The 24,551-nt window shown below is 42.0% G+C and overlaps 1 protein-coding gene across 1 annotated transcript in view; it reads right to left on the bottom strand.

Moving 5' to 3' along the window:
- Positions 1-24,551, bottom strand: part of TGFBR2 (transforming growth factor beta receptor 2) — a 60,764-nt gene that overhangs the window by 16,390 nt on the left and 19,823 nt on the right. The window contains exons 2-4 of the mRNA XM_039549255.1: positions 16,475-16,646; positions 14,657-14,847; positions 1,351-2,150 (exon numbers count right to left, since the gene is read on the bottom strand). Of these exons, the coding sequence (XP_039405189.1) occupies positions 1,351-2,150; positions 14,657-14,847; positions 16,475-16,646 (1,163 nt within the window). The remainder of the gene's footprint in view (positions 1-1,350; positions 2,151-14,656; positions 14,848-16,474; positions 16,647-24,551) is intronic.

Genomic DNA, 24,551 nt, shown 5'->3' on the forward strand with positions numbered 1-24,551 from the left:
CTGGGCAGCCCTGTACTTTGTCATCAGTGTTGGTGTGGACTGTGGAAGCGGCAGTATCAACACTATCCTCCTACTTCCACGTGTCTCTGAGCAATGCCAGAGAAATCAGCTTGCAACTTCAACCAAATATCTGTGGGTGATGACTTTCAGAGTCCTTGCCTTGCTTCAAATGGGATCAGTCTTCTGACTGACAATATGGTGTGACTTCACTGAACTCTAAAAAGATCTGGCATGCTGGAGAGAAATGATATGTAGCGGACTGGTATTTGTAGCATTTTAAATATGGCTCAACTGATTAGCAGTCACTCCTGGCTCTGGTTAATAGATCTTCTAAAAATGAGATCAGGACAGTTGCTTTTCAATAATGAGACTTTCAAAGGCAGATCTTCATTTGATAAACAACAGTAAAGCTCCTGTGAACTCAACAGAGCACCACAGACTGAAGATCTGTCCCTGAAAATGTTCTAAGCTAAAATATTAGTTCCATGTGAGGTAAAAGTCAGTTTAAATGTACAGGCATTGAGTGACCTATGTATAAAAATATAAATATAAAAATACACATATAAATGTATGTATAATTAAACTATTAGGAATTAATTAAATTAACAAATGGTCTGAATTTATACTATGGGAGTTTTCATTAGAAGAGACAATATTTAGAGATCTACGTAGTCTTAAAAGCATTCATATACACCCCCCTGGCATCCCTGTCAAGTAAATGAGTATTATCCACGCTCCTTAGTTGAAAAAACACAACAGGGCAATTATTTCTATTTGACATCCTTGTATTTGCTTGCATGTGGAGAATTTACCATAATGTTAAAGAGGATTCTTCTTTTGAATTTTAAAATTATTATCTATCAGCAGTTATGTGCTTACACCTTTTGAGGACACAAGACTGACTTCACATATACTGGGATACACCAGGATGGGGTCTAGTCACACAAAAGGGTAACGGCATCAGGCATGAAAACTGTGTCAAAACCTCACAACATGAAGCAGATCCTTATTGTATTTGTGTGTGTGTGCATTGCAGCAGCACCACGAACAGCTGCTAACAAGCTCATACATGCTCAGTGTGAGAGGATGGCTGCATCATATACACATGCAGCTCTCCCATCATAACAAAACCTACATTGCACTTTTCCCATTGTTGCTTTAGTGTTTAGTGCCTCTTTGTTTATAAACACATTCACATTAATTTTTAATGATTTTAAGTCAAAGCTGCCACAGCAGCTTAATTTTTTTTTATCTTTTAAGGTTTTTTCATCTTTTCAGTTTTTTCATCTTTTCAGAACTGGCAGACCAACTGGTACATTACCCTCCCACCCCTTCAATCTTCTAACTTACCTGCCCACTGTTAGCCAAGTCATCCACAGACAGGGAAGGGTCCAGCCTCAGGGATAACCCAAAGTCACAGAGACAGCAGGTTAAATCATTTTTCACCAGGATGTTGGAACTCTTTAGGTCTCTGTGTACAATAGGTGTTTTGGGACGACCACAGGGTGTGTGATCACTGTGCAGATGGGCAATCCCTCGGGCCAAGGACCCACCCAGTTTCCAGAGGTCCTCCCAGCTGATAATGTGCCGTGTGAGATATTCCTGCAAGTTTCCTTTAGCGTGGAAGGCAGTGATCAACCAATACTGTTTACCAAGATCTGTCTTACGCTCCTCTGCTGTCAAGAACTGGAGGATGTTCTCGTGCTTGAGGTTTACATCTGAAAAAATGTCTTTCTCAGTTTTCCAGGAAGCATATTCTTCATAGGGGAAAATCTTGACTGCCACAGTTTCATACTGTTCTGACGTGTTTTGCTTCAATTTGGCTTTATACACTTCAGCAAATCTTCCTTTGCCAACAACTATGTCCAACTCAATGGGCAGCAGCTCTGTGTTGTGGTTGATGTTGTTGGCACAGGTGGAGCTGATGTCTGAGCGGTCATCGTCTAACATAATAGCACAGACATCACTGCAGTCCTTATGCTTCTTGGGCTTAACATTCTTCTCCCATGCCTTGTTGAGTTTCCTCTTCTTGTGAGTGCGGTAGGCATAAAAGATAACAATCACAGCAACAGAAATCACCAGTAATGGGACAAGACTTATGATTGTGACTTTGGAAATTTCATCTTTCTCCTCTGGCTTATGAGGGTCATCTGTAAAGAACAGAAGGAAGGCATGCGTGAAGTCATATCATAGTTTCATATGTACAGAGTTATAATTTTTATGCAGAATGCAATACATTATCTTCACCACAAACAGCAAATAATAAAAATTGTTACTGCTTTCTTGCCTCAAAATGTTGTTTTGTATGTAGGCCTCTGCTTACCAGGACTTCCCTGTCTGCTTATTTTATAAAAAGCCAGAACTGAACGAGCAAAAACCTAATGTAATTTAGTAGCTTTGTTCTTTTCTCAGGCTTTTAATACATAATGGATGAAACCTTCACTTTCCTGAATACAATAGCCAAAGTCTCCTGTACTTATTCTGTCAATGTATTCTTGGCAGAACTGCTCCTTTAACCACTAATTACTAGAACACATTAATTTTTCTATAAATAAATAGACAACGAATCCTGTAAACTCCCACTCGCCCAGTTATTACTCCAGATCCAGTATATTTTAGTAGGACCCCTGCAAAGCCATCTTCAGGAAGCCTGTTCACGCACTGTATGAAAATATTCAGGCACAATATGTATGCTTGCATACAGACCTGAAAAACAAAACTCATTCTCATGCTTTGATGTAAGTGAAAGAGTGTTGCTAAAACAAATTCAAACACCTGCTCAGAATTGTCACCAGCACCACCCTCCAGATACTTTTGCATGGATTTATGTATTGGAAAACTTCCTCTGTATGTTTCTTGCTGGCTGTACACTGGTTTTCTGCTGTAAAGAAGATGTTCACTCCGAACTCCATACCTGGTGCAGAGCACACACCAGCATATTCTTAGGTGGAACATGTAGGGAATAGAAGAACAACAGGGACCTATTCTAGAATAGGGATGTGTTCTGGGAAGAGTACAGATTATTATCCTAGAGGTGAGAGCTGCCCTGTCACCTCTACAAACTACCTCCTAGTTCAGTATTTCTTAGGGAAGATAACCAGTTTAAAAGGGAACAGTTTTGTTCCGAGATTACCAGAGGGCCAGAGTTTATCTGAACCTGATTTGATTGAACACATGGAAATTTACTCTCTCAGTCTCCTTCTTCCTGTGAGTCAGATAAAACGTACTGTATCATCCTTGCATGAGGGAGGGGATTGTTAGGAAGAAATCCTGGGAGCCTAACCTGAATGGACTAAAACAACTGAAGCTGCAATCACAGTTAAGCAAGTTGCTTGTCTTGGCAGCACGATGCTCTGGTGGATGCTTCCAGCCATGTCATTGACTCAGGCTCTGTGCCTCAGGCCAAATAAGTCAATATGAAAAGGAAAAGTTTAATAAGCTCTGAAGGGAAGCTGTCACTAATTACATTAGCCCCAAGCCTCTGTTTTCCCTACTCTGTGTCTCTCAAAACAAAGGTGAGCAATGCTAAAAGGAATAAGGGTAAAAAGTTTACAATTAGAACAAAGCAGTACCTCTGACCCTCCAATTTCACTTGTAATCACTTTTCCTTTGTAAACCCAGGTGGCAAGCAGCAGGAGCCATCAGCTATTCAAAGGCAGGTGATAGGACATCTGAAAAGTATATTCTTTTTATTTGGAAAAGGCTTGAATCCTGAACCAGGACGTGCTTCCTCTGCTTGGAAGGTCCATCAACCAGATGTAAGCAAGTAATTAAATCCTAGCCTCTCTCATAGGGTTTCAAGGAAGATGAAGTGCCTTTCTAGCACTGTCATTCCCAGCCAAGCACATGTCAATGACATGGACTAGCACTACCTACAAAGAATGTATTTCCTTCATTTATGCAAAAGAACATTCACGCAAAAGGAGGCAATCCCTCCTTCCAGACCTATGCAAACCACAAATCCTTATTCTCCAGTGATTTCTCTTGACAACAAAATGTTAGTAAATTTCAAACTTATTAAATTTTAAATCAAAACAATACCTAAAAGGTCATCACAGATTAAAGGCAACTCTTTTGCTTTCCAACATACTGAAGAGGGAAAAAAGCCCGCTGTGTTTGTATGGCCGTTACGGAAGGAATATATTTAGAAAGTCAAATGTCACTGCCAGTAAATAGATTTGCATTGCTTATTCCCATGTGCATTCTTTGCTTTTAGAATATCTGCTCTATTAAGAACTCGGGAAACACCCTGGTAGACGAGAACTGACTGCATTGTGGGACGGCTGTTTTGGAGTTTTGGCTGCAAGCAGGTCACAACTATGTGACACAACTGTGACCTGTAACAATCAGAGAAAATAATTTTATTGCACATTTGGGGTTCTGTTTTGCTGGTTTTGGTTTGTTTTTGTTTTTTCTTGACCACAGAAAAACAGGTTTGAAGTTTGGACTTTGCTCTAGGAAATGAGAAACATGACATCTGTATCATAGGATACACTTGCTCACAAAGATGAAAACTTTCTTTAGGGCCTTTAAAGTCCTTTTTCTTTGCCACAGAGCTGCAATATGTAGACCAGATATTTGAAATAACAGATGTATTTCAAAATGAGCGACAAAAGCCCCAAGATGTCTGTCTATTAGTTGTCTTTCAAACAGCTCCCCGAGTCCAAGCAGTTGGAGGTAGCTGGGTGCATGTTCAGCTCTGAGAAGAAACTCACCCAAAGTCCCTGCTCCTTTACTGTTATGGCTACCTGTGTGAGGATCTCCAATCACTCCTACAGTGTCCTAGACCAGGCTGTATTATTTTGCCCTACAGCTGAGAACTCTCCAGCAGAGTTCACAGCTCCTTCAGCTCTTCCTCTTTTTGCACAAGAGAAAACTCTGCTTGTGGTGCAGGGGAATTTCTGGGTAGAAGGGAAAAACTGTCGATGTTGCAAATGTTACTTGAAAAAGAATGCAAAAAAAAATTAATCAAAGCAGAAGCTGAGCAGTTTGGCCACTTCCCCCTGAGCACTGTATCACCCTGCAGCCCTGCTGCAAAGTGACACATCCGCTTTGGCACGGTCGCTTGGAGAAAGCAGAGAAGCAGGGGTGAAAAGCACACAGCTGCACAACCCCACCTAAAGCAGCAGGGACAAAGGCTGTGCTAATTCTCAGTATTTAAAATACTAGACAAATCCCACTCAACGCTTGGGAAGTGCAAGAACGAGCACACATCTGGGAAAACTAGTGTCAGGACTGATAAGGCTGAACTCTAAGCTTAGGAGGGGACCAAGCTGCCAGACAGGAGAGTTAAAGGGGATAGCAAGAGCAAAGAGCTGGTGGCACTGACATGTGTCCTGAGCAAGACACTTCTGGAACTGCCTTTAATTTTGACTGATGGTATGAGCAGAATCAAATCAGCCATTCCAGCACAAACTAAGAATGGGGTACTTCTCTGCAAAATCTGTGTACAAAATCAGGACAGGATCAAAATTCAGAGCACAGCTGTATGTTTGCATAGTGGCTAGCCAACATTTTATGGCTTGACTACAGGAATCTAAGAATAAATATGTTCACTTATAAATAAATACCTATGACTGAAGCCTCATAATTTAAAAAATGGGAGTGCAGCTTCCTCTTTTTGAGCAGTGGAATGAGCAAAACCTGGCTGCACAGGCAGGCAAGGAAATGGTTAAATGAAACAGCCTTTTATGTTCTGCAAACGTGCTTCTAAATAACTTTACCCACCCAGAACTATTATTTGGGTGGATCAGCCCTTTCTTAAGCTTCAAAAGAGCCTATTAATATAGCATAACAATAGAGAAGTTGAGCTAAAAGAAAGCTTCCTGTATGCGGTTTAAACTAAGCACAAACCATCTGCATAACCCTTAACACTACCTAAGCCTTGAGGGAATAAGGCTCAGGTGCCAAGGAAAATGGAAACACTGGTTTTTTTTCTGTGTTGACCCTGCAAATTTTTTAGGTTGGTCTGCATGCCTTTGATACAACTTTAGGGTCACTGAACTTTGGAAAGAGCAAGTAAAACAATGGCAATGAAATGAGGACACACACTTGAATGGCAGGGCAGCAGAATGCCCAGCCAGTACTGACAGAACTACTTCCTTGCTGTCTGCTGTTCCTGTGAGCTCTAAAGCTGCTGCCTATTCAACTGCTAGTCAAAGCCACACAGCAGGGAAAGAATACATCTGATATTAGCAGAACTCAAGTTACATATATCGACACTGATGTATTGCAAACTTGTGCAGTGTCTTAAAAATTCCCAGAAACACGAAGTCACAAACCATGGTCCCAGCCACAGAACTGTGATCTAGTTATTTTGCAAGATCCCAAGACACAAAGCAGCCCTTTGAGCTGACTGGAGGAAAACTCCATTTTGTAGAAATTCTGAGGTTTCAAAGTTTGATTTGAATTCCACACTGGAATGAAAACCAACACTTTTTGAATGCTTTTGCTTGAACAGAATTTCTGTTCAAATGTTGCAATTTGGCAGGAGATGTATATGAGTGCTGAATCCCAGCAGTGAGCGGACTAGTATGGGTGGGGTACGGTACAAGTTCAAGACCTGCTCTGTTTGAATCAAGAGAGAGCTTTTCACAAAATGGGAGTTTGAACCTTGCACGTGTAGTAATTTCTAAGCAAGACACTAGGAAACAAAATATGGAAAAGCCTGCCCATCTCTTTAGTACTTTCTGGATGAAAACTAGCTCCATAAAATGCTTAACTTCCAGTGAAATGAAATTTACCCTGAGCAGCTGTTTGGGGTAATTTAGTTTATCTCTACTGAAGAATCCTCAAGTGGAAATGAAATTCTGTAGCTCAATGTCTCATATACCTTCCTGATTTTGGCCTTTTTAGAATTAAAATGGCTTGAAAATCTCCAGCAGAACATTGTTTGGTGGGAAATGTTGATTTTCAAAACAGAAACTCTGCTTCTGACACTCCTATACTTTTCCCTGAAACAATCTTGAGGACAAAACTGGTCTGAAAGTGTATCCAACTTTTTAAAACTCCTGCTAGTTTTACAGGCATTGTTTTGGGGGCTTTACAGATGTGAGGTGGGAAGCTTTTTTACTGGGGGTGGAGGGTGTTTCCTTAGGAAAACAGTTGATCCTGACACAAAATACTTGGTACTGAACAAATTCAAATTCCGCACCTCAAACTAACCTGCATTTTTTTATCATGATAGTTTCTTGGAAACATTTTAATTTTTCATACTTGCTGGAGATGATTTTTTTTTTTCCATTTAATAGCTTTGTTGTACAGGAGATCAGTTCCACCTCTCCCTGAGCTCTATGCTGAACCAACTCATAGCAGAAGAGAGAGATTACTAGATTTTAAAACCAGAGTGGGCTCTATCTTACTATCCAGTGGAAAATAAACCTGGAATTTCTTGCAGACTTTCCTGAAGGTTGAATTCCTTCAACAAGTTCCTGTATTTGACAAGAGCTTTTTTGGACTAGGTAAACCAAAGCTGTCAAGGCCAGTAAGTTGTGCTTGAGCTGTATGTTTTCATCTTTTAGTCTGAAAAGGAGATACCAGAGTATCTCTCTCCTGGAGAGGCACTACCTCCAGTAGCTGGCAGGTCTGCCAGACCTGCTGTAGAATCATGGAATTGTTTATGTTGGAGAAGACCTCTAAGATCATCAAGTCCAACTGTAAACCCAGCACTGCCAAGTCCATCATTAAACCATGTCTCTAAGTGCCACATCTACAGGTCTTTTAAATACCTCCAGGGATGGTCATTCATCCACTTTCTTGGGCAGTCTGTTCCAATGCTTAACAACCCTTTTGGTGAAGAAATTTTCCCAGCTATCCAATCTAAACTTCCCTTGTACAACTTGAGGCCATTTCCTCTTGTTTCATTGCCTCTTACTTGGGGGAAGAGGCTGACCCCCACCTTGCTACGACCTCCTTTCAGGCAGTTGTAGAAAGCAAAAAAGGGTCCCCCTTAACCTCCTTTTCTCCTGGCTAGACAACCCCAACTCCCTCAGACACTCTTCATAGGACTTGTGCTCCAGACCCCTCCCCAGCTTTGCTGCCCTTCTCTGGACACAATCCAGCACCTCAATGTCCTTCTTGTAGCGAGAGGCCCACAGGATTGGATGTGCTCTCACCAGTGCCAAGTTCAGGGGGATGATCACTGCACTGGTCATACTGGCTCCACTCTTTCTGAAACAGGTCAGGATGCCATGGGCCTTCTTGGCCATATGCTCTCACTACTGGCTTATGTTGAGCTGCTGTTGACCTTCACTCCTAGGTCCTTTTCCTCCAGGCAGTTTCTGGCCACTCTTCCTTCAGCCTGCAGCATTGCATGGGGTTGCTGTGACCCAGGTGCAGGTTCCAGCACTTTGTGCCCTAAGGGTTCACTTAAAGGTGTGGGAACTCATTCACTTGCTCTTTTGAGTATTTGGCTGCCTAAATGTAGCTCTCCAGTCAACAAATGGCTGACAAACCAGACCCAGCCCACAGAGCACTTAATGCATGTCCTTGTCCAGTGCCACCACTTATCTCTTCTCCTGAAAGGCAGTAAGGCAAAAGTATGAGCAATTTTGAAGACCTGTGGCTGCTCTCCCCTGTAGACCAGCAGCTTTGCCCTTGGCAAATGACCGCCCAGGGGGTCAGGACTCAAGACTTCTCTGTAAGGCCCAGGGAAAATCCCCAGTTACATGACCCAGTTACATGTGTTACATGCTGGAAGAGTCATGCATGTGCATCTGTCACCTGATGGGAATGGCTACATCTTAGTCACAGGGGTGGGAGGCAGGCAACTTGATTGCCTCTGGGTGGCTTCCTTCAGCAAAAAGGCTGGGCAGCAATGACCTAATGGATATTTCATCTATTATAAGCAGAATTTCATTTTTAAACTGATTGCCAAGTATGCAATTCAGCACCGAGGAGGTTTAAGAAACTCTTAAGCTCTAAGACAGAACAAATAGTTTGTTGCTGTTTTTATTCCCTCACTGCTGGCTAGAAGTGTAATTCCTTGGCTTGCTGGCACAGCACCCATTTGCTTAAAATCTTCCACCCCCTAATGCACTCCCTTCCTATCTCTCCCATTCTAATAGGTCCCTTCACTGTGTGTACATGGCATCTCTCACACACTTTGACTTTTGTAGCTGAGCTTTCCTACTCAGCAATACGAAAGCCAACATATTTTAACTTTACATGATGTGACTAAGTTTCTGTGATACATGGCTCAGTTACAGAGCTTGGGTGTCTGCTGCTGTTTGCTGGTGGTTTTCTGGAACAAATCAATCTCTCCAGTTTCAATATGTTCCAACAGATGCCACACATTAACCACTATTTTTATTCTCAGCCTGAGTTTCACCCCTCCAACCTTTCCCAAAATATTATGTTGCCAGTGTTAGTTACAGTTTGTTTCTGTCTGTAATTATTAAAGTCTCTTCCATGACAACCTGATAAAAGGTTGGACAAATTCCCATACTTATTAAGCTCTCAAGTGATGCAAATTGTAACAAATATGCCAACCAGACTGGAAGAGCACTGCCTAGTTTGTTTTTACACAAATCTGTAACTGAGCATGGTTATTTTCCTAAGAAGAAAACAATATCAATAATACAGAGCAAAACAAAATTTTGGCTTCTTTAGCCTCTTTTCATCCTATTTCCTTTCTATCCCATTAAGTGAATCAGATGTTCAGCATTAGACAGCCTCTCCTTTGGTTACACACAGCTGCAGGCACTGGGTGGGACTCTAGTGCCTGCAAAAATACCTAGGAGGAAACATAGAGAACAAAGCCAATATACAAGCAGTGAGAGGCTCTGTGCAATGTTATGTAATGTTACTGACCTCTTTTATGGGGCAGCTGGAAGACAGTTACGTTCTGAACATGTTAGTTGGATAACAGAAAAAGGGATTAATGAAAGCCTTTGTTTAAATTCACTTGGAAGCAGTCCAGCTGTAATCATCTCCCTTCTGGTGTTCCTTGAGCACCGGACAACTCACCACGTAAGTATTTATGGACTGGTGACTGTTTGTGCACAGATTTTAAGTCTGCTCTTAAGTCTGAGATCCTCCTATGCAGTCAAGTAAAATCATTAATGCTTTGACTCTAGTAAGAAGAGGAAGAGGAGAGAAAGAAAGGAAAAGACAGGGACAACGTGTTAGAGACAAATGAGAGACATGAAGTTAAGGACACTCTGAAACATTATCCATATCTCCTGCAGTCTGGGCACGGGACAAGGCATCACACAGGCATGCTTGTGGTGGTTCAGGCAGCAGAGCAACAGCTGCTCTCCCAGGTAACAACCGTACACAGCGAGCAAACACGGCCCTTGATGCACTGCAAATCCATAGGGTGTAATTCGTTCAGGCAAATGACTCAGTCACAATTGATTAATCAAATAGGTATGTCTCTTACACTCTCAATTAGCCAACTCTGTAAAACCATGATCAATGTGAAGTTTCTTAGGCAGCACAACACCATCCCTCCCTTGACACACTTCCCCCCCCAGTTAGCTTCATTATTCTCATAAACTCTTGTTGACCTTGTCTTGCTGACCTCTTGTTGTCAGTCATCTCTATCACTGAGATTTTGGTATTCCAAGGCAACTGTGTGGATGATTCAGAGTTGCTGCTAAAGATTTCCCCCATATTTGGGTGTGGTGAGAGTGCCCAAAAGAATGACTTCATCTTACAGTAGGTGAGCAATAAACAGTCTACCTGAACAATCCCACAGACACCTCGGTTGCAAGCTGCATGGAGATCTGCATAGCAGGGCAAGAGACAGGTGAGGATAAAAAAACTATCGTCATGTAAGTTATTAGAATGAAACAACTATAAACCAAACAGAGCTGCGTTAAAATCCTGGCTCCAATTTTTGAGTTCTCTGCAATGTTGCTTGGGTTTGAATTTGATGCCCAGGATAACAACTGAATATATACTGACAACAGTACTTAAATGATTTGTTTTCTTCTTTGCAGTCTCCACTGCTCATTTGCACATTGCTGAATGACTGTGTCTGAATGAGCTGCATAAGAGAAAGGGGTTGCATGGCACAGCAGGTAGGTAGGTCATGCATTAAGTAACATGCAGGAATCCCATTTTCTTGTCTACAATGAGTACCTGGTCATCTTGGTCCACAGAGAACGGGTCAGATGTGGGGCTGGAAAGGGCACAGTCCTGCTTGGTCCCTTAGGGTAAATAAGGCTTGACTTCAGTCAAAGAATTGTTTACAGGGATTGTTAATAAAACCCAGCTTTGTTAAGCAGTTGTCATGCTTGCACTGGCTAATGGCTGAGAGATGTTGTGGTGAAGGGAATGCTGAGGAACAAAGCTGCACAAGCATCAAGGGAGAACTGGGACTGTGCAAACAACTACAGACAGACCTAGTTCATCACAGCAGATCAAAGCAGAAGAAGGTAAAGATGCAGAAGATCCAGCAGACACAACCAGACATCAGGGAGCAAAAAACCCTGGTAGCCTAATCCTGCGCTCATTTTTTCCATGACAGAAGGACCAGGCCTCTGTCTGCCACCTAGGCAACTTCTAGTCACCCAAGGCCTTTTACCTCTGATTCTGGCTAATCTTTTCCAGTGGTTTTGCTCCCTGGCTTTGCCTTCTGGTAACACCGACATTAGACTTTTGAATAAATAATAATTACAACACACTGGCATTGAGTTTTGCTGTGAGAAGCATTTTTCCACCACAGGGGTGTAAGCCGCTTGCCAGTCACCCACAATTTTGTTTGGCACAAAAAGAGAGGGATTAAAAAATAAACACAGAGTAGTCAGATTTACAATGGTTACCTGTCTCCTGCATGTTATTCCTCCAAGAACTACAGAACATTGTTTGGAGCAATTCTGCACTCAGTATTTTCCACCAGGTGCCTGTGGCCTGAAATGCCAGGGATCTGAATCAGGGTCAGCCCCCTGACACAGCAGAACTACAGGCATGTTCAGGCACGTTTCTGACTGTGTCCTGCAGATTGGCAATTTAAATGAAAATCCATACAATAAACAGGCATTTGATTTTGATGTAAGTACTTCAAACACTTCTGAAGTCACCCTTGGGTGAGTCACAACACCTCCAATATGCAAAACCTTTAGATCCTTGTGTCTGAAAATGGAGTCAGGAGGTTTGCCCTTCACAGTCAAGGCCTATGCAAGCCAACAGTGCTATAAACCAATTCTTCCATAAGCAATAACAGCTCAGCTGTGAATCACTGGAATTTGGTGACTAACCTTTGGTGGAAATTAGAACTTGTTGCCTTACCCACAATTTTCTTTCTTACCCCAGAAACACCAGAAACGAACTAAATCTGGTCTGTCTTAAGTGTGCATACAGGAAGAAGAGGTATAACAGTAGTCGTTTATAGCAGCAGCTTGAAAGGAAATTCTGCAATTCACGGGTGACAAATTGCAATCTTTTTTATCTCAGTTTCTGCTAGTAAATGACTAAAATCACTGTTTGATCAGGCTTTTTTAGAGTAGCTCTTGTCTTGCTCTCTAAAACTACAGAATGTGCAAAACCACTGCAAAAATTCTTGCTCTGGTGTACAAGAAACGTAGTGAAAAAAACCCTGCAAGAACAATGTACAGAATAGATCTGGATGACAGTCATTCCAAAGGCAAAATTATTACAGGCTATTATCTAGTTGTCTGGAGGAGCCATGGACCAGCTGGCTGTGATGTTCTGCTCAAAGTTAAACACAGACAGGAAACCGCATGTCTGATACTGTAAAAATCGTTTGTCTTCCTGCCATGGCTAACCAGGCAAGCAACCCAAAGGGGCTGTTTTCATTTAAAAGAAACACTAATCCACAACAATATAAAAGGAATGACAAAGCCTCAATTCTCCCTGCTCCCGACTGGAGTTAATGCCTGTGTTTGTGAATGAACTGGAAATGTTATAAAGTGAAGTTTTACATTACTTTAATTTTTATCTGTAGTTATTCACTTAATACATATAAAAGTAGCACATGGTTTTCATGAGTCACCTCGAGCGCTTACAGCACATGACATAGAAGGAAAAGTTCCACTTGGAAGAGTGAAAGGAATTAGGGTAAAAAGACTGGGTTTAAATTTCTACTACTCCTTTTAGGTTGATCTGGAAGTGTGAGTGGGCTGCAGAGTTGATAGGAATGAAGGCACTTGTGTTGAATTTCTAGAACGGTTTTCCTAACCATACCCACCAAAGACACATTTATCAGTGACTGCGTTCAGCTACACAGCTCCAGGAAAAACAGCTATAACGTAGCTAACTCACAACAAAGTAGCCAAAATCCACAAGGGTGTGGTTCATGTTGTACAAAATCACTAGACAGCTGACAGAGAGTAAGATCTCTTCTCTGGGAACACATTCTCTTCAATAAAATCAAGGCAATCAGTTAGAATTAGGTCCTGGGTCTACCATCTGTGCTCATATCAATACCAGTATATACTCAAAATCCTTTAAAGAACACCCAAGTAAGGGTTGGTCACACAACCATGGATCAGCAGTCAGGTTGTCTGGCTTCGAATCAACCTTGGGGAGGGGATGAGGAAGATGGGGATGAAGGGTGGCACCAGATATGGATAGCCTGGGCTCAGGGAAGCAAAGACTTGCTAGCTTGCTCTTGGCTAATTTGGTGTGGTTTTGTGACCTAAACTAGTTAGCCTTCGTGGAAGCTAGGAAGTGACAGCTACAAGTCACTCACATAGCTGTCCCCCTCAGCGCAGTCACACACCATGTTTCCCAGGAGTGGAAACAACAGCCCAACCTGTCGTTATCTCAGGTAACAAGGACTTAATTATATCTGAGGAACTTAGGGGTGATGAGGATGGGTGTGGTGGGCCACACTCCTTCAGAAGTGTGTGTACACAGAGTTCTGCATAGGAGGCCTCACACTTGCCTCAGAGACCTGACTTGGTCTCAGTGAAAGAATCACAGCTGGTAGGAGAAAATAAAGCACGAGGGGTGCCTGCACCATGCACATCTGTGTGTGCAGCATGAGGTCCACCAGCACTGCACACATCCGTACTGCCTTCACTGTGTCTGCAGTGGCCTATATTAGCGTTCATGAAGTAGAATGGGGATGGGTTATGCACTTGCGGTTTGGTCTGTACTCACATTTCCCTGGTTTGTGAACTCACATACGCTTCCTTGTGCCGTAGTAGGTGTGAGGGAACAAATGTCCCAGAGAACGAACCTAGCTACTTCACACCCGCCACAAGAGAGGTACAGATGGTCACTTACACCAGGGAAGCTGACTTTAAATTTACATCCTATCACATTACCAGTAACATCTGTATATGTAGATAACATGCTGTGGCAATACAGCCTTTTAGAGGAGGTAGGACCTTAAATATGGCATTTGCCTTTAGTTTAGATTTTGTAATGTAATTAACATGTGTTGCATTTTGGTGTATCAACAGAACAACTGTGAGCATCTTGCTTTCATCTTCTATCAGCTTTTAAGTGCAGTGTCTTGAGCTGAATATTAGACTTACTCCAAAATGAGGACAGCCTGGCAGGAAGAAGTACCCTCAGACACAGAAAAGAAAGGTTGAGACTTTGCAAGATTCATAAAAGACCAAAAGAGCACCTGCCACTAGAAGTTCTCCCCCACAAAATACAGTTCCAAAGTACATTGGTATAATACAGTTAATATTATATGCAAGGAATGTAGGAATTCAAGGTAAATTATTAAACCTACCTGATGTAAAAATGAGCATATCATTGCATTCTTCACCTGTGCAGGAACACATGAACATCAATCCCCCATCATCCTTCTTTTCTCTCATCAAACACTGCTCCGATTTATAGTCATCCAAAATGTGACCATACAGTGTTTTCTGGGGATCATGGCATATTGTTTCTAATGTCATATTTTCATCATTCTGTCTCCTAAAAATGAAAAGGAGAAAATTGAAATCAAAAAGGGAATATTTTACAAAGGGAGCAGACAGGACTGCGCCTGCCCAAAATTTGCCTCTTTTGAGAATATAAATGGTATTTAAAGAGCATCGTATTTTCTTCTCTGTCTTTCCTGAATGGGGTAAATTTGGCAGTATCTGGGCTCCTCACATCTGTACAATGGCACAGCTATTCCTATATCACATTACTGCTAAGCTCAGAAGAGTGCCTCTGAAATCTCACTTAGAATTATTAAAGCTAATGCTCAATGAACTGCTGTGAACTTCAGAACATACTTTTGGTTTTTGCGGTCACTGAGCAGACAGTAAAAATCTGTGGGAAATTATGACAAAAACGGAATTATTTCCTCAAAATCTGAGGAATTTCTAGTGAGTTGGCCTTTTCATTTTGCTTTTGAAGCCTACAATCAGCACAGTTTGTGCACTGAAGGAGTTATATATATAAAAAACCTCAACCAACCAAAAAATCCTCCACCAAAATACCAATCATAAAAACTGATGCAAGCTAGAGATGCCTCACAGTCAGGGAAATATTTACAGTGGATAATCTGGACCATATTCCTGTGTTTTGTCCTGGTCCACAGATTTAATTTCATTGACAAAAGTCTTGAAGGCAAAAAGCACTTTACAGTTTTCTTGCCTTTTAGATAAACGGTCATGAAAAATCCAAAATGTATCTTAAGTTGTACAACAGCCCCTTTTTATGGCGATAATAGACACTGATGACTTACTAAAGAAGCGCAGGACAAATATGGAACAGCACACTGGACTGATCCTGAATTGAAGTGCCTACTTCCAACTACGCTGAACGTCCCAAGTCAATGGACACAATTAATCCCTTAGCACACAAATTAGTTATGTCCCTCTGTAAATCAGCAGCAATGCTGCAAGGACTCAGTTCTGTTCCTTTAGTCCAGTTATTAACTCATTAACAGTGTTTCTGGCTTTCTTTGGTAGGATTGGATTCCCATTTATGAAAGCGCAAACCCTCAGTTTTTAGACTGGAACACAAGCTTAAAGCCAATAAATCCTAAAGAAGCATTACAACTAATTTTCATAACCTCTTGATTTCTTTGAACCTAGACATAGGCTATACAAAAGGCATCGTGCCTATATCAAAGTCTCTACCTACACAGAAGTTTTTTCCCATTAAGAGGAAGTATTTCTACCTATACATGGCAATAAGCCTCTTGTGATAAATCCACATAATCTAGTTCACTTGAAACCTGAGAGAGAATTGTCTTTGTTCAGCAACCGTCACCACAATCCTCTCGAGCCTCAAATCTGTTTCTACTCTTGAGTGCTGTGGGTGGATACAGTTTAATGGTTTGCCCAAGACCATGCCTCTTTTCCAATAGCAGCTTAAGCTGGAACAGAACTGTTTTAGAAGAAAAAAAAAAGTCCCCAGAACATTTCATATCAGAATTGTTAACCTCAAGCAACTCTTGGTATGCTGTGCACAGATATGAGTTGGGAGTGAGAGCAAAGCGTGGTGAGGTAGCAGGGACATTCTGAGTATCAGAGCAATCGAGGAAAGTACTAAGCCATGATGAATGAGGGTGTGCTCCTGTCCCCAGCTGCAAGAAGAAATAACTTACCATATGGCAACACAGACTTCACTACTCTTCTCGCAGATAGAAGTGATGTTGCAGTTGCTCTTGCACTGATGTTGGTTTGAGCAGGTTGTTACTTTAATATCACAAAATTTGCATAGGTTTGGCATTTTCAGTCCACTTTCCTTATTTCTCTCTACAGGTGATGTAAATTCAGCTTAAGGAAAAAAAAGAAAAGGAAATTCAGTAATGGTAGATTATCAGATTGTATTACTGCTTATTATGAAGATAAGGTTTTCATCAGAAGCAAACATTTTCTCCTACCTTAAATTAGAAAATCTTTGATCTTTCACAGCTACCAATTTTCTTTACAACAAGGTAAGTGCCACGGTGTCAAGACCACGTTAATCAAAGTGAATTTGAAAAGCAAAATGAACTTCTATTGACTTCAGAGGGAGCAAGTTGCTTTGTAGTTTGCAGAATCAAACATTTTCCAAGACCAGTTTGCACTGAAATAACTCCTCTGCACTCACCCGTTGGCATTACTCACAGGCAGTGTATCTGTCCCCCATGCATAACAATTGCATCATGGTCTGTGTGCCAAAGTAGCTGTGGGTTCCATAGTGAGAATGCACAATTAGCTGTGTGACATTATTATGACAGGGATCAGGATGAATTTTGCAATTTTGTCTTTACTAACCTGAGGCCTAACCTAGGTGTCATCCCTAATCTGATTACTGTTCACACATAACACAGAGCTGGAACAGACTTTCAGCTTAAGGTAGATGGTCTGCCAGAGGTTGTGGGTGAAACTTGAGCTAGAAATGCAACAGGGCATCTGTGCAGCTCATGTGATCTACTACAGGAGTGTTACTGGGTTAATTCCAGGGGACTTGAACTCAAACTAACTTGCAATGACAGCCTGTCTTGTAGATGTCTGCTTTGACCCAACAGCTACTTTTCTGCACCCAGAAATTGAATCATTACATGCTTACTGGTTCAGAGTCTTAGTACTCACCATCTGCTTCAGTGTGGCAGTAGTAAGGAAAAAGATATTTTTTGTGCTAGTGTTTGAACTTCAGGAAACATACTTTTAGCTCAAATACTTTTGAAAAGCCAGTGCAACTACAAGGAACAGAAAACGCTGACACAAACTTCTTTCTAAAGCTGAAACGAACATGCAACTATCTGAAGTGGAGCAGACAATCAACAATGGTTTCAGTCTGACTCACTTTGCAATGTAATTGGAAAAGTAGGTCGAACCGCTTTGAGGAGATACTGGGCTTACATGTGTCTTGGTTTTTGAGACAAAACTTTAGGAGGAAACACTCCGGAATGAGTGTTCCTCCCCTTTTCCTCCATCAATGAGACAAATGGGTCACAAGGAGTGAAAGTGGGAAAAAGAAACCAAACTGTTTATTAACACACGAACAAAACAGGGCAGAACAGGATAGAAAACCCCCCTCAAAATACAACAAATTCCCAGAGAGGGGCTAGCTGGGGCCACCCTGTGGGCCCACTGGGGCCGCCCCTGCAGGCTCCCTGGACCGGCGAGGAGGGAAGGGAGGCAGTGAGGCAAGGGGAAGGAAAGGGAAAAAAGAACAAGAAAAGAAACCAACTGAACTTTTTCCAGCTAGCCAGAACACAAAGGAAACCAAAAAGCAGCACAGCGCTCCCGGCGCGCTCCCTCCCGAGCCCCTGGAGCTGTTGGGCTGAACCGTTCAACTGCCCCCTCCAGTCCCTGGCTCCAGCCCCGGCCCCGGGTCCATCTTAGAGGCACAGCGTCCTTGGGCATTGAGCGGATGGTTAAGGAATAAAGCGGCTTCATAACATCACCCCAGGACAACATGCAGCACAGCCCTTCTCTTGTAGCCACCTGTGTGTTAAAACTGTGTTCATACTGCTTTCTGTGGCCAAATGTTGCTAGTCAACCCGTAACAGGCAACCAGGGATTTGTAATTTCCCCCTCTCTACTCAATTAGCTGAGAAATCAATTTTTTCCTTCTAGAACTTCACTCTTTACTACCATTAGCTTATTTTATTATGGGAAATAAATACACATGATTTTTCCAGGAGGAAATAAAAGGGCCTCTTGCTAACATTTTCAATGGATTTCTGAACCATTGTGAGGGACTGAGAGAAAAGTCTTCCCTCTTCATCCAAACCACACATCCTTCTCACCACTAGCATGCTCTGGTACTGACCACTGTAATCAGTGGCAAAACTTCCAGCGGTTTTACGGTATAGAAGAAGATGCTACACAGAGGGGCTGGTTAGGATGAGCTCACTGGGTGTGGCAGTGTGCTCCCCCCTGGTTTTGGCTTAAGCAAGAGCCAACAGTGCTGGTTGTGAGGGCTGCACCTGGCTTAAAACTGGACTCTGGGAAGACAGATAACAACACAATAGCTGAAGACCATAAAACTTACTCAACAGCTGAGGGTTAGTTGAGCATGCGCCAACCAAAATACAGCTGGCATGCAAATATTACTGCAAGTCAATCATCTTACTCCATGAACAGAGAACAGCCCAGGGTCTGCTAAGCTCTCCTGCACGGTAGTGGGCTGCATGCCAGGATCTCCCCTTGAACAGGAATGCCTCTTGAGGTTGCTCCTCAAGGCTGAGAGAATCCTTATTGCATCAAATACTCAGTAAGTGAACTGGGAAGAAGCATGCTGAAACTTTGAAATCTTAGCTAAGTGAGATAAAGGAATGATTGTGCACATATAATCCTTTAGACCTAAGTTCCTAGCCTGGAACTAGGTGTGGATCCAGACACAGCTGGAAACCCCCTGAAAAAGGGGTTTAGAATGCGAGGGGGTCCTTTCTGAACCCCATGACTCAACATGAGGGTGTCTCTGACTTTTATCCCACCTTGTCCTCTATGCAGTAAATAATCAAGAGTACCTTGCCATCAAAGCTTGTTAAAGCACTGTCACTTTTACTGTCAAACTTTGTTAAAATAAACATTGCCCTTCTCTCTTCCAAGGGAAGTGTGTCACTCCATTTACAACACTGGGAGCACTTAAATGGGTGGAGAATGCTGGCAGAATTTTAAGTCCCAGGTAAACATTTCTTGTTCTTAATTATATGTGTTGCAACAACTCGCAGCAGCCATGCAGAGGAACAGTCTCATTGAGGCAGGTGTAGTAGGAACTCAAAAGGTCTTGAATGTAGTGTTCTATGAAATATGTGTTAACATAATCTTCATTATAGTAAACTGTACATCTCTTCTGGAAAAGAAACTAATAGCTATAACAACTTATCTAGGTTGCAGTAATGAACGAAACCTGATAGTGAGGGACTGTCCCTCTACCCAGAAAGAAACAATCTATGGTCCTAAAAGCCTGGAAGAAAAACAGAGACAAATACTATGGGAGAGGTGAAGTGACTCACCCAAATTTACACAGGAAACCTGAGGCAGGGTGCCAAACATCTCACAACTGAGCACAGAGGAAAGACATCTGCTGCTCAATCTGCAAAGACTTCAGCTGCATCTCTGCTGCTTTCAGCTCTGAGCTCACATGGCAGCTGTGGCACGACGGATGCCTCTGCCATAAACATGACGCAGTTCCCTCCAGTGCCTACAGCACTGGAGCCCAAAGCCACGTGAAGGTGGGTCCTTAGGTAAACTGTTTCAAGCACAATGTATTTGTTGAGAGAAAGGGTTTGGTTCCTATGCCATCGCTGGCTGTGCCAGGTTCTGCCAAGGCTCACCCACTGGAACAAATGGATGACAATATGTTTGGACCTCTTCCAAGGAGGGATCATCAAACCAAACTACTTGGAGAAAACAAAAAAAAAAAAAAAAAAAAAAAAAAACAAACCAACAACAAACCCATCTGGAAAGCAGCAATCCCCTGTAAGGTCACGAACCTTAAGTTTCTAAGGTAGGCATTAGTTTAATCACTAACAACACTACCAAAAGGTTGGGCAGCTAGGGTCAGGTAATTTCTTATCAGATTTAATTACTGTCAAAAGCTAATGGGGTTCTCGGACTTCCAGAACTGACTACACTTGTATTTTCCCCCCGAAATTCTTCTAACAGAGGCTCACAGATCAGTGGCCCTCTATTCATGCCTCTGGCAGTTCAAAGTACTGTATAAACTGCCCAGGTGGACAAATTTTATTCCATGCTTCAATATTTGATTTAAAGTGAGACTGCAGCTTACTTTCCCTAAGACTGTCATAATGCTCCAGCAGGTGTTGGTGCGTTGTTTGTTATTCCTCATTGGCCTTGACCACTGTGATAACCCATCTAGTTCCAAAATGAAGCCAGTGTGACTTTTTCTATCTGATGCTGAAACCACACTCTGCAAATGGCCTGAGAGGAAATCTGGAGTTAGAGATGAACTTCGACATCACCCTTTGATCACAGCCTGCTACTAAACTCTGAGGACTTAGAAATCCTGAAAAGATGGGTCTTCTTCCAGGTCACATGAACTCCCAACTAACTTTAATCAACAAAGTCCTACCTGGAGAATGACAAATTGGTAGGATTCTTCCCCAGGAATGCGTATTCACTCATTACCTGAGGGACCTACAACCCGCAAGTGGTTCTGGACCAGCAAGATTGCTACTCTTCTTGTAGTTACTTAAATGTTCATGTTTAAGTAACATGTAGTTACTTAAATGTTCATGACTATTCTGCTGCACAGTTCATACCACAGTAGCCAACTGCTCAAGATTTTCTCCTGTTAAGACAGCTAAAGTCACTTGAACATTGTGGACAGAAGCAACCTCTGATTTTGCATAAAAAAAAAAAAAAGTGGATATAATGAAAAAGTAATGAAAAAGTCAACAGAGAAATCAAAGATTTGCACAGGTTAATGAAGCCATCCATAAATGTGTGCTTGTCTCCTAAAATTTGAATTTGCCATCCACTCTCTAATGTTAGTTTTCTTATTTTGACTTCTACAGGAAGCCTAATTCTAGCTTTCCTTGCTTCTTTGTCCATGGAGAGGGCTCCAAATAAAAGACTGCGGTTTCTTGGCTATAAAGCTGTCAGCCAACCAGTTCAGCAGAGATCAGCCACCGTGTTTAAAATGCATGGAACGTGCAAGCCAACACGTGGGCTGGACACTATGGAAGAGACACTAGAGCAGTCACATTAGAAATGTCCACTCCACGGATTCTGGTGGAACCAGGCTTACAGGACAATGCTTCTCTTCTGTGGTTCACATCTTTATTTATGATTTCTTGGGACACCATAAACAGGTCACCTCACCCAAATTATATTGACTTGCCTTGAAGTTTGCTTTGCACCTGTTTTTTGTAGATATGTAACTTCTATTGAGGCCTAAGGTTGTAGTTTACTTTTCCCTTATTTTTTAATATCATTACAGAATTCTCACAAGCTAACAACATTAAATAAAGCCCAAACCAACATGCTGTCTTTTTCGGAAATATCTACACTGGAAAACTTTTTATGCCTTACGATGCATTTCAGAAACAGCAGCCAGTTTCTCTTACTCCTATCTCGTAAAATCCTGTCATGCACTTCTGTTCTCTCATCCAGTGTCTCTGGCACATGTATACTTATAAAATAGCAGGCAGATCCCACACCCGAAAACAAAAATGCTGAGAGAGACACTAGGATGAGAACTCAACTACTACTCAGCTGATGTGAAATAATTCCACCTGATGAGAGAGACTTTAAGATTTCACTCCCCTGTATCACGGAAATCTGCCAGGAGGACAATGCCTTTATCAGAGAGCCTTGAAGCAGATTGTCCTTGTTCTCCCACAAAGCATAGCTCCACGACATCATATATCTGTGTTTGGAAAGCACAGTAGCAGCTATGAAGAACATCCAAACTGTATTACCTTCTCATCCAACAGAAAGAAAGCAAGTTTTGCCAGGAACAGTACTAAACACAGCATGATTTCTGTTTTGACTACCATCCCCAGTCCATGATCTGTAACCCCAGCAGAACTTTGACAGTTATGGAGACACTGCCAGCTTCATTAAAGCGGAGAGGTGATGGCTCAAAAGCACATTCAATGCCTTACAAATATTGATGAATTAATTGCAGGACTGAAGGAGTCAAGGAAAATGCATGATCTGAGCTTTTCTTTAAAGATCTGGATGAATATCCTGATGGCTATTCTTAATTATAACGATTACATTCAGTGTGGTAATACAAGGAAGTGAAGATGGAAACATAATCAATCCTAAAGATAAAAAAAAAATCATGAGTTACAAAATCACAAGACTAGCCAGACAGATCATGGAAATAAAGGAAGGGAAAAAACACAACCAACAAAAAAGCCCCAAGCAACCAAAAAAACAACTTCTGGGTTCTCCGTTACTTGCCATTGCTGGCTGTACTCTTAAGACTGCTTTTTGAGACATGTTTTGAAACTTTGGCCATGAGCAGGAGGTTTGGAATTACTGTCTAACTAAAAAAAATGAGAAGATAAAAAGAAAATAAATCACTGGGATCCAGGAGGTGGATCTTCAAGAAAAATAGCTGTATTGTATTACTCATCTTTAAATCACAGGAGCTGGCAACACTGCAGATCACCTAGTTACTCCCATCATAACACCTTTGGGGTAACCCTATGAAACATGTATTTTCAATTTTTCAGTTGCAGCTGCCATTTCTAAGTTTAATGCCATCTGAGCTGAAATGGAGTGTCACTCTGGTACATGCACCTATATTTGCCATGTGAGTATGAGCTCACAATATTCACATTGTCTTGGACACTCCATTGGGTGCAGTGCTTTATCTGAACTATGAGTTGCCCCAGCAGGAATTCCGTGGGTACGGAACTTTTATGATTTTGTGACTGTTTCTATTAAGATTAACAACAATGATTATCCAGAGTGCTGAGACAGCCTCTGTAAAGCCAAACATGAGCTATCTTTTACGTACAACTAAAATATGTCAGAGGAAAACAGGTTCCTGTTTAACTATCCCTCTGGCAGGACTCCAGGAAACCACATTCCTATGGATTGTTTTGCAGAATCTCTCAGCCATGATCTTTATCATACATAGTCACAGATCACTGACTACCATGGAGCACAACAGCTGCCTTAGTTAGTACTTAAGGTCATGCCTTTAAGTGTACTGATTGCACTTCTCCAAATTTCAGGGGCTCAGCAAAGGATAAAAGCCAAAATAACTTGTTTGAACACAGTACTTTGTGAACCATTTGGAGGAGATGTATGTCATGGTTTCCCCCTGTCATGTAAAGGCTTTTGCCCATCATATGAAAAAAATGCAACTCACACCTACCACACCAAAGAACGATTTGGTGGGCCCCACAGGCTTTTTTCATGTTTGTGTGACCTACAACCTGCTCCTCAGCCATGACTGAGAAGTGTGCTAGAAAGAAGAGAGCAGACTAGGTAAGCCATGCTGACCAGCTAGACCTAGCCAGGAGTAGATTTGCCACCCCTAGATGAGGGAAGGCCAAAGTAGAACAAATGGTTCATAGCAGGAAAGCCACTGATGAACTGCACTGAATTTGGGAAACCACCATTTCCTACCTACCAGCAGGCAAGATATAGGGGAAGGTACATGCAGAGGGAGAAGACAAAAGGAAAAGGAGCAGGAGTTGGCAAACTTCGTTTAACTTGCCTCTGCAGTAGAAGTGCCTGGCTTTTAACAGCAAGTGGAACTGGCAAAACTTTGCTTTAGGGATTGCTGCAGGCACTGACACAGACACAGAATCAAATCTGGCAGGAGCAGGGGGAAGGGACACAACCAGAAAAAATAAGAGAGAGAACAGCACACTAAGCTGGAGATCCTGAAGAAGAAAATAATTTTTGTATTTAAAGCATTAAAATATCACTATTTTTATCCACTATTCCCAAAATGAGTGATCATTAGCAGTCTTAATCATGGGCTGGGCTCTTCTCTCTGGTATACAGGGCACAGCAGTGCCTCAAACATGCCTAACGACAGAGCTCACTGTCGTGACCGCTGACTGACAGCAGTGCAGGTGAGAGGAGACTCCAGCTCAGCACTTACAATAGAAGTGTGGAAGCATTCTGAAAACATTATTGTGATGCCTCAAATAATGAGATGGATTTTCACCTGCAGCTTTTTAACTTGCAGCTCTCTCCCACATTTTCTGGGCACTATTAAGCACTCCATGGTTGGAAGAACAAAAGAAT

Source organism: Corvus cornix, chromosome 2 (assembly GCF_000738735.6).
Source record: "Corvus cornix cornix isolate S_Up_H32 chromosome 2, ASM73873v5, whole genome shotgun sequence".
In the NCBI taxonomy this organism is placed as follows: Eukaryota; Metazoa; Chordata; class Aves; order Passeriformes; family Corvidae; genus Corvus; species Corvus cornix.